This window comes from Lagopus leucura, unplaced genomic scaffold, assembly GCF_019238085.1.
Source record: "Lagopus leucura isolate 7727_CA_CO unplaced genomic scaffold, USGS_WTPT01 Super-Scaffold_650, whole genome shotgun sequence".
Lineage (NCBI taxonomy): Eukaryota > Metazoa > Chordata > Aves > Galliformes > Phasianidae > Lagopus > Lagopus leucura.
In genome coordinates, this window is record NW_024962253.1 from 1,554,744 (window position 1) to 1,567,100 (window position 12,357).

Consider the following 12,357-nt stretch of genomic DNA (forward strand, 5'->3'; position numbering starts at 1 on the left):
ACAGTGAATGGGAAATTTAGGAAAGGAGCTGAGCTGGAGCATGGAACCTTGGCACGTCATGACTGGGAGAGAATGGAGGAAGGAGACTGTTTCTTTCAGGAGTGCTGAGGATGAATTCCTGCTGAGGTAGGAGCTGATGCCATAATTCACACTTGGCAGTCACAGGGCCTGTCCACAATAATTACTTGCAAAATTGGCTTGGAGTCAAACATCCGCTCTAGCTGGAAAGTCGTTCCTTGCAGGTGATGTTGGGATCTGATGGAGTGCAGGGAAACACGTGCACATGGACAAATGGCATTTGTGTCATCAATGCTGAGGGGACAAGCATAACTGAGGCCAATCCAGGGTGATGACACTCAAACTGAGCATCAACTGCATGGCATGAGTGTCACTGCAGAGGGGACATCATTCTGGGGGTGAGGACATGTACCACTGCAGGGATTGGGATGCCAGACCCTTCCACAGAACCACGTGTCTCCATTTCTGAGTGACACAGAAGCTCTTCACAGTGAGTGGCACTCAATTGAGGGCATCAACACCCCTCTGTCACATTGCCACACATTGTCACCCACTGTCACACAACATGTACCCACAATCTGCCATCCCCCCTTTCTCTTTTAGTGCTCTTAATACAGGTGGAAGCACCATATCCCCCCCAGCCACCCATCTCTAGTAGTCCTGAGATGCTGTGGCCACATTAGTGTGGGGGTGGCATCAGGGTGTTCCCGTGTCACCCTCTGCTGGTGGCCCTAGGATCAGAGCCTGGCAATGCGCTGACACTGCTGTCCCGTGGTGGGCTATGGGGCTTGGCTGCATGTGTAATGGGGGTGAGGGCGTCCCCATGGGCTCTCTTTCCTGTCCCCAGCCCTGTCTATGTGCCCACCTCTGTCCCACCCCATCCTTCTGACTGTCCCCAGCCCTGTCTCAAGCTGTCCCCAATCCCACTGTTTGTCCTTCCCCATCCCCACCCACTTCCAATCTCCGTCCCCACTCCCTGTCCCCGACTCTATTATTGGTCCTCAGTCCCTGTCCTATTCCCATCTTTGTCCTTAACCCCATGTTTACTTCCCTACCCCGTCCTCACCCTTTTCTCCAACCTTTCCCACCGCGCACCCCACCCCGTCCCTTCCCGGGCGGCTCACGGCAGGAGGGGCGGCGGCGGGCGGAGTCTGAGTGGGTGGGCGAGGCTTGGGAGGGGCGGGGCATTTACTGGCGGGGGTCCCCAGGCGGCCGTGAGAGGGGCGACAGGATTGTAGGCAGGGTGCGGGCGCTGCAGGAGGCGTGCTTGAGTGAGCGTTGCTCAGGTGACATTCCTGTGGACAAGCATTCAAAGAGCCGGAAACAGAACCAAAATCATCTGAATGCCAGATCTTTGACGTCCCATAAGGGTTTGCACATAGAGTTGGCCTTTAAGTACCCCTACAACTCAGATGAGCCTGGCTGAACCTGAGATCTGGAGTTGCATGCGCAAAGGCGCCATGTTAAAAGGCCCAGAGAGCCAACCTTAGGGTGGTGCATCAGGCCCAGCACTGCCACCAGGTGGAGACACCAGAGCTCTGCTCTACATCCAGCACTGAGCGTAGGTGTGGAAGACACAGTACGTGAAAAAAGAAAAGTTTTACTTTGTGATTGTATGTCAGGCATTCTACAGGCAGGTGTGCACAGCCAAAAACACAGGACAACCTTAGACCCCCTATCCACTGACTCCAAGAATTCCTCCTGTTTCCTCCTTAATTGCGTACTCTAGGTCCACAATCTTCCAGGTGTTTACTCATTTATTGTGTTTGTCCCATCCATTTTCCTAATCTCGACAGTTGAGCCTCTCACTATCTGCTTATCTGTTTATCTAAACATACCCTAGCTGGTATGAGGGGTAGGGAAAAAAAAAACAAAAACAATACAGTTTTAACTCCCACAAGTACAGAAAAATACTAGCATCCAAAGGAGGGTTACAGTAGTGGTGAAGAATCTGGGGGAGTGGCTGAGTGCCCGGAGTGTGCTGGGCCCAGAGCAGAGGAGCTAAGGGGAGCCTGATGGCGTCTGCAGCTCCTCAAGGAGCGGAGGGCAGCACTGAGCTCTGCTCTGAGTGACAGCGACAGGGCCGAGGGAACGGCATGGAGCTGTGTCAGGGGAGGGCCGGGGGTGGGGAAAGGCTCTGCACCAGAGGGCGGTGGGCATGGAACAGCCTGCCCAGGGCAGCGGGCACGGCCCTGAGCTGCTGGAATTTTGGAAAATGCTCTGCTCTAGCCTTATGAAGCTTCATCTGGAGTACTGCATCCAGGTCTGGGGCTTTCCAGTACAGAAAGAACGCAGAGCTGATGGGGTAAGTCCAGGGGTGTGCCATCAGGGCTGGAGCACATCTCCAGGAGCACAAGTTGTGTTCTCCTCTATCCCTCCAGCTATAAGGAATAATGAAGGACTCGATATAATGGGCCAACGGCTTAATACCTGGCTCAGTGCTTGGTGGGCCTGGCAGGGTTTTTTTGACCTCGGTTCTGTTTACATGAGACTGGGTCGGCTAGCAGCTGATAGGAGTGGCTTCTCCCACCGGTCAAGAGGGGTCTTAGGACGGGAGTTGGCTAGGTTCATTCAGAGGACTTTAAAGTAGGTACAAAGGGGGGTGGAGGTGTAACTGGAATAAACTGGGAATATTTTAAGGAAATGGTTTTAAAGGTGCAGAACCTGATCATCCCCATGTCACGGAAGATGCTGATGGGCAAGGAGGCTGGGCTGGCTGAACAGAGACCTTTGGCTTGAACTCAAGAGCAGAAGGAAAGTTTATGGTCTCTGGAAGAGTGGGCAAGCTACTTATGAGAATTACAGGTATGTAGTGAAGCTGTGCAGGGAGAAAATTAGAAAAGCCAAAGTGCAGTTAGAACTGAGTTTGGCCACTAAGGTAAAGGAAAACAGTAAATGCTTTTATAAATACATTAATAGCAAAAGGAAGGCTAGGGAGAATCTCCATCCCTTGTTGCATGCTGAGGGCAACCTGGTCACCAAGGGTAAGGATAAGGCTGAGGTACTTAATGCCTTCTTTGCCTCAGTCTTTAATAGTAAGACTTGTTACTCCCTGGGAACACAGCCCTTCATAATCCATGATGAGATAGTTTTGGACCTGCTGCAAAAGCTGGATGCTTACAAGTCCATGGGACCAGATGGATTGCATCCTAGAGTGCTGAGGGAGTTGGCAGATGTGATTACCAAGCCACTGTCCATCATTTTTCGGCAGTCCTGGCTAACTGGGGATGTCCCGGTGGATTGGAAACTGGCAAATGTGACGCCCATCTTCAAAAAGGGCCAGAAAGATAATCCTGGTAGCTACAGGCCTATCAGTCTCACCTCGGTGTCTGGGAAGGTTATGGAACAAATAATCTCGGGAACCATCATGGACCAATTAAAGGTCAACCAGGGGATCAGGCCCATTAAGTTGCTTCCAACCTGAGCCATTCCATGATTCTGTTTCAGGGTGGGTTGAAGTTTGTTGCAGGCCAGCTTTTGAAAGGAAGGGCTTGGCTTTTCTGCCTGGAAGTTTGGAACAGATCTGTCACATGCCAAGATGATGTCTCAGCATGTCTCATTTCATGCTGAGAAATGGGACAAAACTACAGAAAATCCAGTTCTGAAGTAACTTCAGCTCTGGAGAGGCACGAGGTTTCAGGGCTGCAGACAACCTAGGAGTGCACCCGTCCCTGCCACACTTCTGGTGTACATGTCCCTAGGACTACATGTGTTGGCACGGTGTTTTATTGCAAATTGTACATAAGGCAGTGCAAGCTTTAATTGGGATTATTAACAGTGCATTCATTAGGCAGCACCTCACTTTGTCCGGGCTTCTTCACGCCACGCCTTCTTGTGAACACATCAGACGTCGCTGCCGCAAAGCACTCCCGGCACGACCTGCCGCAAAGCGACAGAAGACTCCTCCCAATCAATCTCGGCGGCCCCGTAGGCGGGGTGAGAAGCGCCACGCAGCCAATCGGAAGCCTTGCGCCGCGGAATGAGAGCCAATAGGAGGGCGGCCTGGCGCCGCCGGCAGAGCGGGTGGTGCTGCACGCGGCTGAGAGGGGGCGGCCATGGCGGTACGCGGGTGCTGGGGAGGCTGCGGGGATTGGTCCCGTCGGTCAGGCCGGGATCCGGCACTTTGAATCATGCTGTTTTCTCTTCACAGGGCTTTAGGGAGCCAGCAGAAGCGGCGGAGGCCGAGGAGGGGGAGCAGGCTCCGCAGCCTCCCGGGCGCGGCGCGGCACGGGGCAAGAAGAGGAAGGCGGCGGCCCCAGCCTCGGTCCCGGCGCTGCAGCCGGTGAAACTGAGCCGGGCCGAACTGTACAAGCCTCCCACCAACGAGGAGTTGAACCAGCTGAAAGAGACGGAGGACCTTTTCCACTCCAGCCTGCTCCGCCTGCAGGTCAGTCCCACGCGTGTTCCCCGAGCGCGGGCAGAGCTGGGGATTGGGAGCAGCGAGGCCTAGGCTCGGGGCTTCTGGACGTGGAGAAGCGGTGATGGCTACAGTCAGGCCCTGGGTCCTCCTGATCTGGTCTCTCCAGCGAGAGCTGTTCTGTTGCTTATTGGGGAAGTAACATTGTCAGGTGCAGCTGATTGCTGTGGACATCATTTTCTGTGTTCTGGGAAGATAGGTAGCCTGTGTTAGGAGGAGCAGGACTTGGAGAGGCTGAGTTGGGCGGAGAGACACCTGATGAGGTTCAACAAGGGCAAGTGTGAAGTCCTATACCTGGTGAGGAATAACGACATGCATTAGTACAGGTTAGGGGTTGACCTGCTGGACAGGAGCTCTGTGGAAGGTGCCTGGGGGTTTGGGTAGATGACAGGTTGACCATGAACCAGCACTGGCCAAGAAGGCCAATGATATCCTGGGTGCATTAAAATACACATGGCCAGCAGGGTGGAGGAGGTTCTTCTCTCCCTCTTCTCTGTCCTGGTGAGTGCTGTGTCCTGTTTGGGCTCCCCAGTTCAAGAAAGGATGGGAACTTCTGGAGAGTGTCCAGCAGACAGCCACAAGGATGAGGGGCTTGGAGTATCTCCCTTATAAGGAATGACTGAGAGACCTGGGGCTTTTCAGCCTGGAGGAGACTGAGAGGGGAATCTCATCAATGCTTAGAAATCTGTAATGTGTGAATGTCAAGTGGATGAGACCAAGTCCTGTCAGGTGTTGTCCAGTGACTGCACAATGGGCACTGGGTACAAGCTGGAAAAAAGAACGTTCTATACTAAAATTAGGGAAAACTCTTGACTTGAGGGTGACAGAGAACTGGAACAGAATGCCATGAGAGGTTGTGGAGTCTCTGTCTCTGGAGATAATGAGAACCCATCTGGATCCTCTCCTGTGCATCTTATTTTAGTGAACCTACTTTAGCACAAGTTGGACTTGATCTCTAGAGGTCTGTTTCAACCTCTTGTGATTCTGTGAGGTAACTAAATAGCTTTTGCTAGTTCTTACCATAGTGATTTTGATGAAGAGCAGCTCTGATCTCCTGATTCTGTGATTCTGTGATTGCTTGTGAGTTCTGTAGCAGGATCTCTAGGACCTTATTCATACTGTGAGCCTACCAAGGTCTTTTCCTGAACTTGAGGCTTTGTCATACAAAAACCCTTCTGAGAGCAAAGCCTGTGAGAATAATTGCACATCTTGTGACTAGACATCACACAGAAGTGAATGGGATGGAGTTGATTTCCATTTGTCACTTCTCCAGAAGTGGTAGGGCTGTGTTATGGGCTGATCACAGTCTTGCAGCTCTGATCAGGGTTTTCAAAGAGACTTGAATATTGCTTTGCTCCTCTGCCACTTTGCTCGCTATCAGTGCCAGAAGCCAAGGTGAAGGGCAGCTGCAGTTTCAGTGTTGCAGCTCTCTTTAATTTTCTCCTTTCCTTTGTAGATTGAAGAACTTCTAAAGGAGGTGATGCTGAAGGAGACGAAGAAGAAGAAGATCGATGCTTTCCTCCATGAAATTAACAGCTTGTTGAGTGCCATCCCAGAGACCCCAGAAACTGATGTAGGTCCTAGAGGGATGGAGGAGGCATCCCTTTGGAGGGAAGAGGGGAATGCTCCATCACCTGAGTGCAGGTGTTTGCCAGCACTGATCTGTACCATGTGAGATGCTGGTCTCTGCTGTTAGTGATGCTTACGTGTGTCTTGTCCTCAGATCACTGACCAGACCTGGCTTCCCAAAGGTGTGAAGGTGCCGTTCCTGCAAGTGCCTTTCAACGTGAAGGGGAAGTTTCACTTCCTTCCCCCAGACGAGCTGAGTGTAGTGGGCAGCTATCTGCTAGGCACCTGCATTAAGCCAGAGATCAATGTGGATGTGGCGGTGACCATGCCACGGGTGAGTCTGGATGTGAAAGTCCCTAAGCAGCTTGGTGCCTATCTGCGCCCCATCCTTTCCTGTTCCCTGTTGTCCTTGCCCTGTGTCTCAATTTGTGAGTGAAGATGAAGTCAGAATGTCAGCTTTCCTGACAAGGACAACTTGTGCTAGATCTAGAGCTTTCAACTGTTTTGGCTTTAGCTCTTCACAATCTTCATTCTTTCTGCGTCAGCTGAAACTTCTATGCTGCTGGTGAAGTAGAATGCAGTTTGGCTTTGTATGAGACTGCACTTTGGCCCTAATCCCAAGTCTATGTTAAAAGGAGAGTAATGTTTGTAGGCTGTTAGCAGAGCTCTGTCCTCTTGCTGTCCATTCTTGTTCTTAACAGCATTTCATATATCATAATGTCCTGTTAGTTTGCATGGCTCTGATCTGTGCTCCTAGAGCCTCCTGTGCCAGCAGCAAAACAGTGTTCCTGACTGACTTGAGGCTCTCTGGGACAGTAGGTGCGCGTCTGAGGTAGGGCTCTGTGGGGCTGTGGAGAGCTGTAGGTGCCATAGTGCCTTAGGCTTAATCAGACTCCAGAGGCAGGAAAGGTGTGATTCCCTTTTTCCTCTCTTTGCAGGAAATCTTCCAGGACAAAGACAACCTGAACCAGCGCTACCACCGCAAGAGAGCTCTATACCTGGCCCACATTGCCCAGCATTTATCGAAGGAGAATCTCTTTGGAACTGTGAAGTTTGCCTACATGAACAGCAACCATCTCAAGCCCATTCTGCTCCTGAGGCCACAAGGTAGTGCTTGTCTCTTGCTCCATCGGGTTGTAATCTGGTGCTGGCACTGGCTGGAGAGTAGTGGTCTTGCACTATGTAAGAGGCTCCTTGAGGAGGGGTCATTTCAGAGTTGTCCCTGCAATTGGTGATAAGTTTTGGAGCTTTGATGCTCCTGGTTCTCTTCTCTCTGCACACACATGTGACTCTTGAAGGTCTCTTTCCCTCTTATGGTTTCTGAGCTGTCTTCTGCAGTTTGGCTGTGCTCCCAGCCTTGCTGGTTAGACCACGCTTTGGGTATTTCATGAAGTGAAGCAGACAGAAGCGTGGCTGTGTCTCGCATTGTTCTTCCTGTCCCTTCTCCTCACCCCTTGTTCACCACTATCCTCTTGCTTTCACAAGGCAGTTATATGCAGTCTGGCACTCTCTAAGGTGATGTGAAATGTGAAGACTACCAGGTGTTGCTTGTGTTTTCCATATGCCCAAAGAGATAGCAGGTGTGAATCTGGCAGGTAGTGGCATGACAAGGCCAGTACAAGCAGGAGGGTCCTGGGGCAATGCATGTGTACCTGGCTGGTCAGCAGGGATGTATGACTGGACTTAAGTTGGCCTCAGGATGTGGTCAGTCAGCTGTGAGATGACTTCCACTACTACTTCATTGGGAAGGAGCTTTCTTTGTTTTCCAAGAGTGGCCTGCTTCCTTTTCTTAAGTTGTAGCCTCTGAGTCTCTGACATCTCTTTCTCCCACATATCCAACATTTAATGCTTACAGGCAAGGATGAAAAGCTGGTTACTGTTCGACTTCACGCCTGTCCTGCCCCGAATTTCTTCAAGCCAAGTCGTTTTTATCCTAGCAAGAACAATGTCCGGACAGCCTGGTTCCTGGAGCAGAGCACACCCAAAGAAGGTAGGGCTTGGAGCTAGGGGAGCACAAGACTGTTCATTTCAGCTGCAGCCTGTACAGAGTGCTAGGAGTTGAGTTCACTGCAGCCCTTTCGTTTGAGTGGGAGATTTGTGGTTGGGTCAACATGTTGTTATCTCCTTGCACAGGAGCTCCTGAGCCTGCCACCCCACACTATAACAACTCCATCCTCTGTGACACAGTGCTGTTGTCCCACCTGCATTTCTTGTCTAGTGTATCCACTGACTTTCCAGGCATGAAGGATGGCCTGGCTCTTCTCAAAGTTTGGCTGAACCAGAGGCAGCTCAGCAAGGTGAGTTTCCTTTCAGGAGACTGGACAGGTTTTGCCCAGTAAATGTGCTTTCAGTGTATTCTATTTTAGGGGTGAAAACTGACGGTTTGGCTATGGTGGGTGGTGATGGTGTTTTGTGATTTGAGCTGTGTTAGTTTCAAGGAACTCCATCCTGCCCTGTGTGTTGCAATGGGTCTATGTGAACCAGAAGTTCATGCTTTGTTGAGATCCTAGAAGTGATGTGGGTTTTTTTTGGATGGGGGGTGGGAGGGCGGGGAGGGAGGGAGTCAGGGAACTTGTCCCACTTCCTGGCATATTGAAGTGTTGCCTTTGTGCAAGGGGATCCACATCTCTGCTTGTTGTACAGGGCTTTTCCACCATGTCTTCTGTGCTGGGGCTGCTTTGCTGATGATGACAGGCAAGGAGCAGATGTGTAAGCTGGGTTCTGCAGCTTGTGGTGCCTCTTTGAGCTCTTGCTGACTCAGCTGTTTGCCTTCACAGGGCTTGGGATGCTTTAGTGGCTTTTTGGCCTCAATGCTTGTTGCCTACCTGGTGGTGAAACGCAAGATTGTCAAAGTGATGAGTGGGTACCAGGTGCTGAGAAATGTCCTTCAGTTCCTAGGTGAGTTTCCAGGGGCTCTCTGGGTAATGGAAGGCTAGTGTCAGTGGAGTCTCTGCATGATGCCTGAACAGGGTGGAGGAGAGGGAAGAGTGGCTTTTCTCCCTCTTTAGGTAGGACAGACAGGAGTGGGATGGATAGATCTGTTTCCCGTGGTGAAGACCAGCATCACATTCCAGCACTGTTTAATGTACTGAGTCTAACTGTAGTTATAGATGGCAAGTGGTTGTACCACCCTGACCAGTGCAGGAGATGTAGATAGCGGTTTGACTTGCTGTTTCCTCTTTTTCTACAGCTACCACTGACCTGTGTGTGACAGGGATCAGCCTTGCAAAGGATACAGATACCTCCCTGGTGAGCAGCTGTCTGACTGTATTTGTTTGGCTGTGCTGTCAGTTTTGCTGTGACAAGCACATGCTCAATATAGGGATGTGGTGGGGCGGTGGTGCCTTGGTACCTACGCAGTGGCAATAAGGACTGTCTGTTGTTTCAGCCTGCCCTGGCTGACTTCCACCATGCATTTGAAGTGGTCTTTGTGGATCCCTCTGGGCTGGTGAACCTCTGTGCGGATATGACTGCCAGCAAATATCACCAGGTACTTATGGCTTGGGAGAACATCTTAAGATGTTAACATCCATCCTTAGCTCTAAAGCTTGGAAGTAAATCTTAAGTCTTGGATTTGCAGCTTACCTATTTTGGTATACCTATGCTTGAGTGATGGAGGAAGATTATTCTATGTGGGCACCTTTGGATGAAGTTAATCATCTGTTTAGCAGAAATAATTGTTTTGGAGCAGAGAGAAATGTACCTTGTTGGTAGAGATACCAAGGAGAGACTGTGTAAAGAGCAGCATATATTATGGTTGCTTGACAGCATGCTAAGGATAGAGGCTCTCTTGATTCAAGCATTCAGGATAGCACTGGTAACTGCTGTTGAAAGGATTTGCTTAACTCCTCACCCTTCATACTATTGCTCTTCCTTTGTTCAGGTTCAGTTTGAAGCCAAATGCTCCATGGAAATTCTGGATAACAGAATGGTGGATGGCTTCCAGGCACTGCTCATGACCTCCAAGCCCATGCTTAGAACCTTTGACCATGTCTTCCAGTGAGTTTCCTCATGCTTGGGTGGTGCTGAGGGAGCCTCTTTGGAGAGGAGTGGGCTACTTCTAGTTTCCAGTCAAGCTGGATTCAGACCTGTCTAGTGGGAGAGGAAGAGGGTAACAGTGTTTCATCCTGGGACATCAAAGTGCCATGTTCCCTTCCTGTAGCTCCCATCCTACACCGGGACCCACTGCTCCTCACTTCACTCAACCTCTAGGGTCTTTCTGTCTCAGGAAGGATTTGGTGGAGGCATCAGAGGGAGGGAATTGACTGGCTTCTCTCCTCCTCCTGCAGCCTTAAACATGTCTCCAAACTGCAAAGTGCCTGCAAGAAGATGCAGCTACTGAATGAGCTGATGGATCGGGGTGGGAACTATGTAGCTGCAGCTCTCCCCTTCATTGTCTCACTGCTGACACGTGGGCTGGCCAGAAGAGCACTGCTTGTGGCTCACTCCTTGCCTGAGACCCCTGAGGTAACACAGTGGGCAGCGACACTGCATCCTTTGCTGACTGTGAGGTCCTTTATATGGCACTGCTGGATGCTGGGGAGGGAATCTTGGGTCACCGGGGAGAAAATGGACACAGGGACTGGAGCCCTTTACTTGGGAATGAGGTACTGCTGGGAAACTTGGTCTAGGCAGAAGTCCTGTCCCAGCAGTGCGGCAGAGTGAAAACAATTGGCTTTCTTATCAGGAAAACGTGTTAAATGTGGCTTCTGTATGTCCTCTGTAGCAGAAGGTGTATCTATCTTGTCATTTCATCTCTCTGTGTGCATTGTATTTTGTTTCTTTTTAGTGGGCAATTGATGCTGAACCCCCAAAACACAAGGATGTTGGATCTCTGATGTTTGGGATCCTGTTTGCCCCAGAGTTTGCTGCTAGCACTCTAGAGAAGGGACCACAGGCTGATCGCCCTGAGGTGAGGCCAGCTCTGTGTGTGTGGAGTGGGATAGCAGTGGATGAGGGGGGACTTGTGGCTTTTGGGATGCTAGGTGTGTTTTTGAGTGCTTGCTTTGGGTGAACTGTTACAGGTCAAGCATGAGAAGACTACTGGGCTGATGGTGCTCTCTAGTGGTCTGAGAGGTATCAGAGAAAGGGAGTGAGGAGGCTCTTTACTGTGGAATGAATGATGATTAGGAAGGGATGGGGACATGGAAGAAACAGTGGGAAGCCCCAGAGCTGATATTTTGCTCCACCCATCCTGAGGCTTCCTTTTGGTTAAGGGAGTTAGGAGGCTGGATCATATCTGGTGCTCTGCTGTAGCTATGGGTAACTGCAGGGGTTGCTGACAGACACAGGAATACTTTTGTCGGTCCCAGTGGTGACCTATGCTCCTGGCCTGTCTTGGCCAATGTTTTCTATCAGGCTACAGATTTCCGGACTTTCTGGGGGGAGAAGTCTGAGCTACGACGATTCCAGGATGGCACTATCTGTGAGGCAGTGGTGTGGGAGGCCAGCACCATCTGCCAGAAACGTCTCATTCCTGAGCAGATTGTCAGGCACCTGCTGAAACTGTAAGTCACGCTGAGCAGCAGCAGAGGCTGAGAAGCTTGTTGCTGTATGTGAGTTCACTGCTGTGCTGCTTGGCTTGAGCCACATCTGTGGTAATGCCACCGTCAGATCTGCACTTTGTGGAAAGTTGTAGGTCATTTCAGATTTGTGAAGTGTAGAAGTCATTTCAGTATTGTGGTCTTGATGCTGCTAGCTGTTTCCTAGGACGAGGTAGTGAGGATAGACACTTAGTGCAGTAGCTGCTACCTGCAGTATGATAAGGGGGAGGGGGAAGCAGTGTTCTTGCCTTAAATGCAGAGAGAATGCTGGGACATCTTTTGATGGCAGAGCTAGGAAGAGGCTCCAACCCTAGGACATTTCCTGAAGTCATGTGAGACCTTGTAATGGTAGAAAAGGCTGGATCTCCCGATAACCTACCTTAGAAGCTTAGACAAGTCTGGAAGTGTATAATTGTCAAAAGTGGGACCATCTTGCATATTAAAAAGAGGTGGCCTAGGTCTCTCATCTCAACTCAGGGTGGAGTTCTGCAGGGAAAGGCTGTGTTGTCAGCTTTGGCTTTGGGTCCTGTGAAGGTGCACAAGTTGTGCTGCTTTGAGTGGATAAACTGAGTATAGGAAGAACTCAGGGATGTTAATCTCTTCATCATGACTTTCCTGTACTGAGGGATTCCTTGGCTTGGACTGACTGTCACCTGTATGCAGCCAGTACAGGGTGGATGGATTGGCAGGCCCTAGCTCTAACGCTCAGTTGTTTCCCTTCACATAGCCATGCGGACATTCCTGAATCGTCCATCTGCTACACAGGAGCGCTGCTGGAGTCTGTGATCAAGAATGGGAAAGAGGTACAGT

At 50.7% G+C, this 12,357-nt stretch overlaps 1 protein-coding gene across 2 annotated transcripts in view; it reads left to right on the top strand.

Annotated features, from left to right (window-relative positions):
* Positions 1–2,236: 2,236 nt before the first annotated feature.
* The window catches only part of NOL6 (nucleolar protein 6), a 35,990-nt gene continuing 25,869 nt past the window's right edge, over positions 2,237–12,357 (top strand). The window contains exons 1-15 of one of the 2 annotated variants that reach the window (XM_042862403.1): positions 2,237–2,323; positions 4,169–4,405; positions 5,892–6,008; positions 6,159–6,338; positions 6,943–7,111; positions 7,860–7,994; positions 8,138–8,301; positions 8,782–8,902; positions 9,195–9,253; positions 9,393–9,494; positions 9,888–10,003; positions 10,294–10,471; positions 10,794–10,916; positions 11,363–11,511; positions 12,275–12,350. In XM_042862403.1, coding sequence (XP_042718337.1) covers positions 2,252–2,323; positions 4,169–4,405; positions 5,892–6,008; positions 6,159–6,338; positions 6,943–7,111; positions 7,860–7,994; positions 8,138–8,301; positions 8,782–8,902; positions 9,195–9,253; positions 9,393–9,494; positions 9,888–10,003; positions 10,294–10,471; positions 10,794–10,916; positions 11,363–11,511; positions 12,275–12,350 — 1,998 coding nt within the window. In that variant the 5' untranslated portion in view covers positions 2,237–2,251. Of the gene's footprint in view, positions 2,324–4,070; positions 4,080–4,168; positions 4,406–5,891; positions 6,009–6,158; positions 6,339–6,942; positions 7,112–7,859; positions 7,995–8,137; positions 8,302–8,781; positions 8,903–9,194; positions 9,254–9,392; positions 9,495–9,887; positions 10,004–10,293; positions 10,472–10,793; positions 10,917–11,362; positions 11,512–12,274; positions 12,351–12,357 lie in introns of those variants that run through there. The other variant, XM_042862404.1, reaches the window with a different exon arrangement.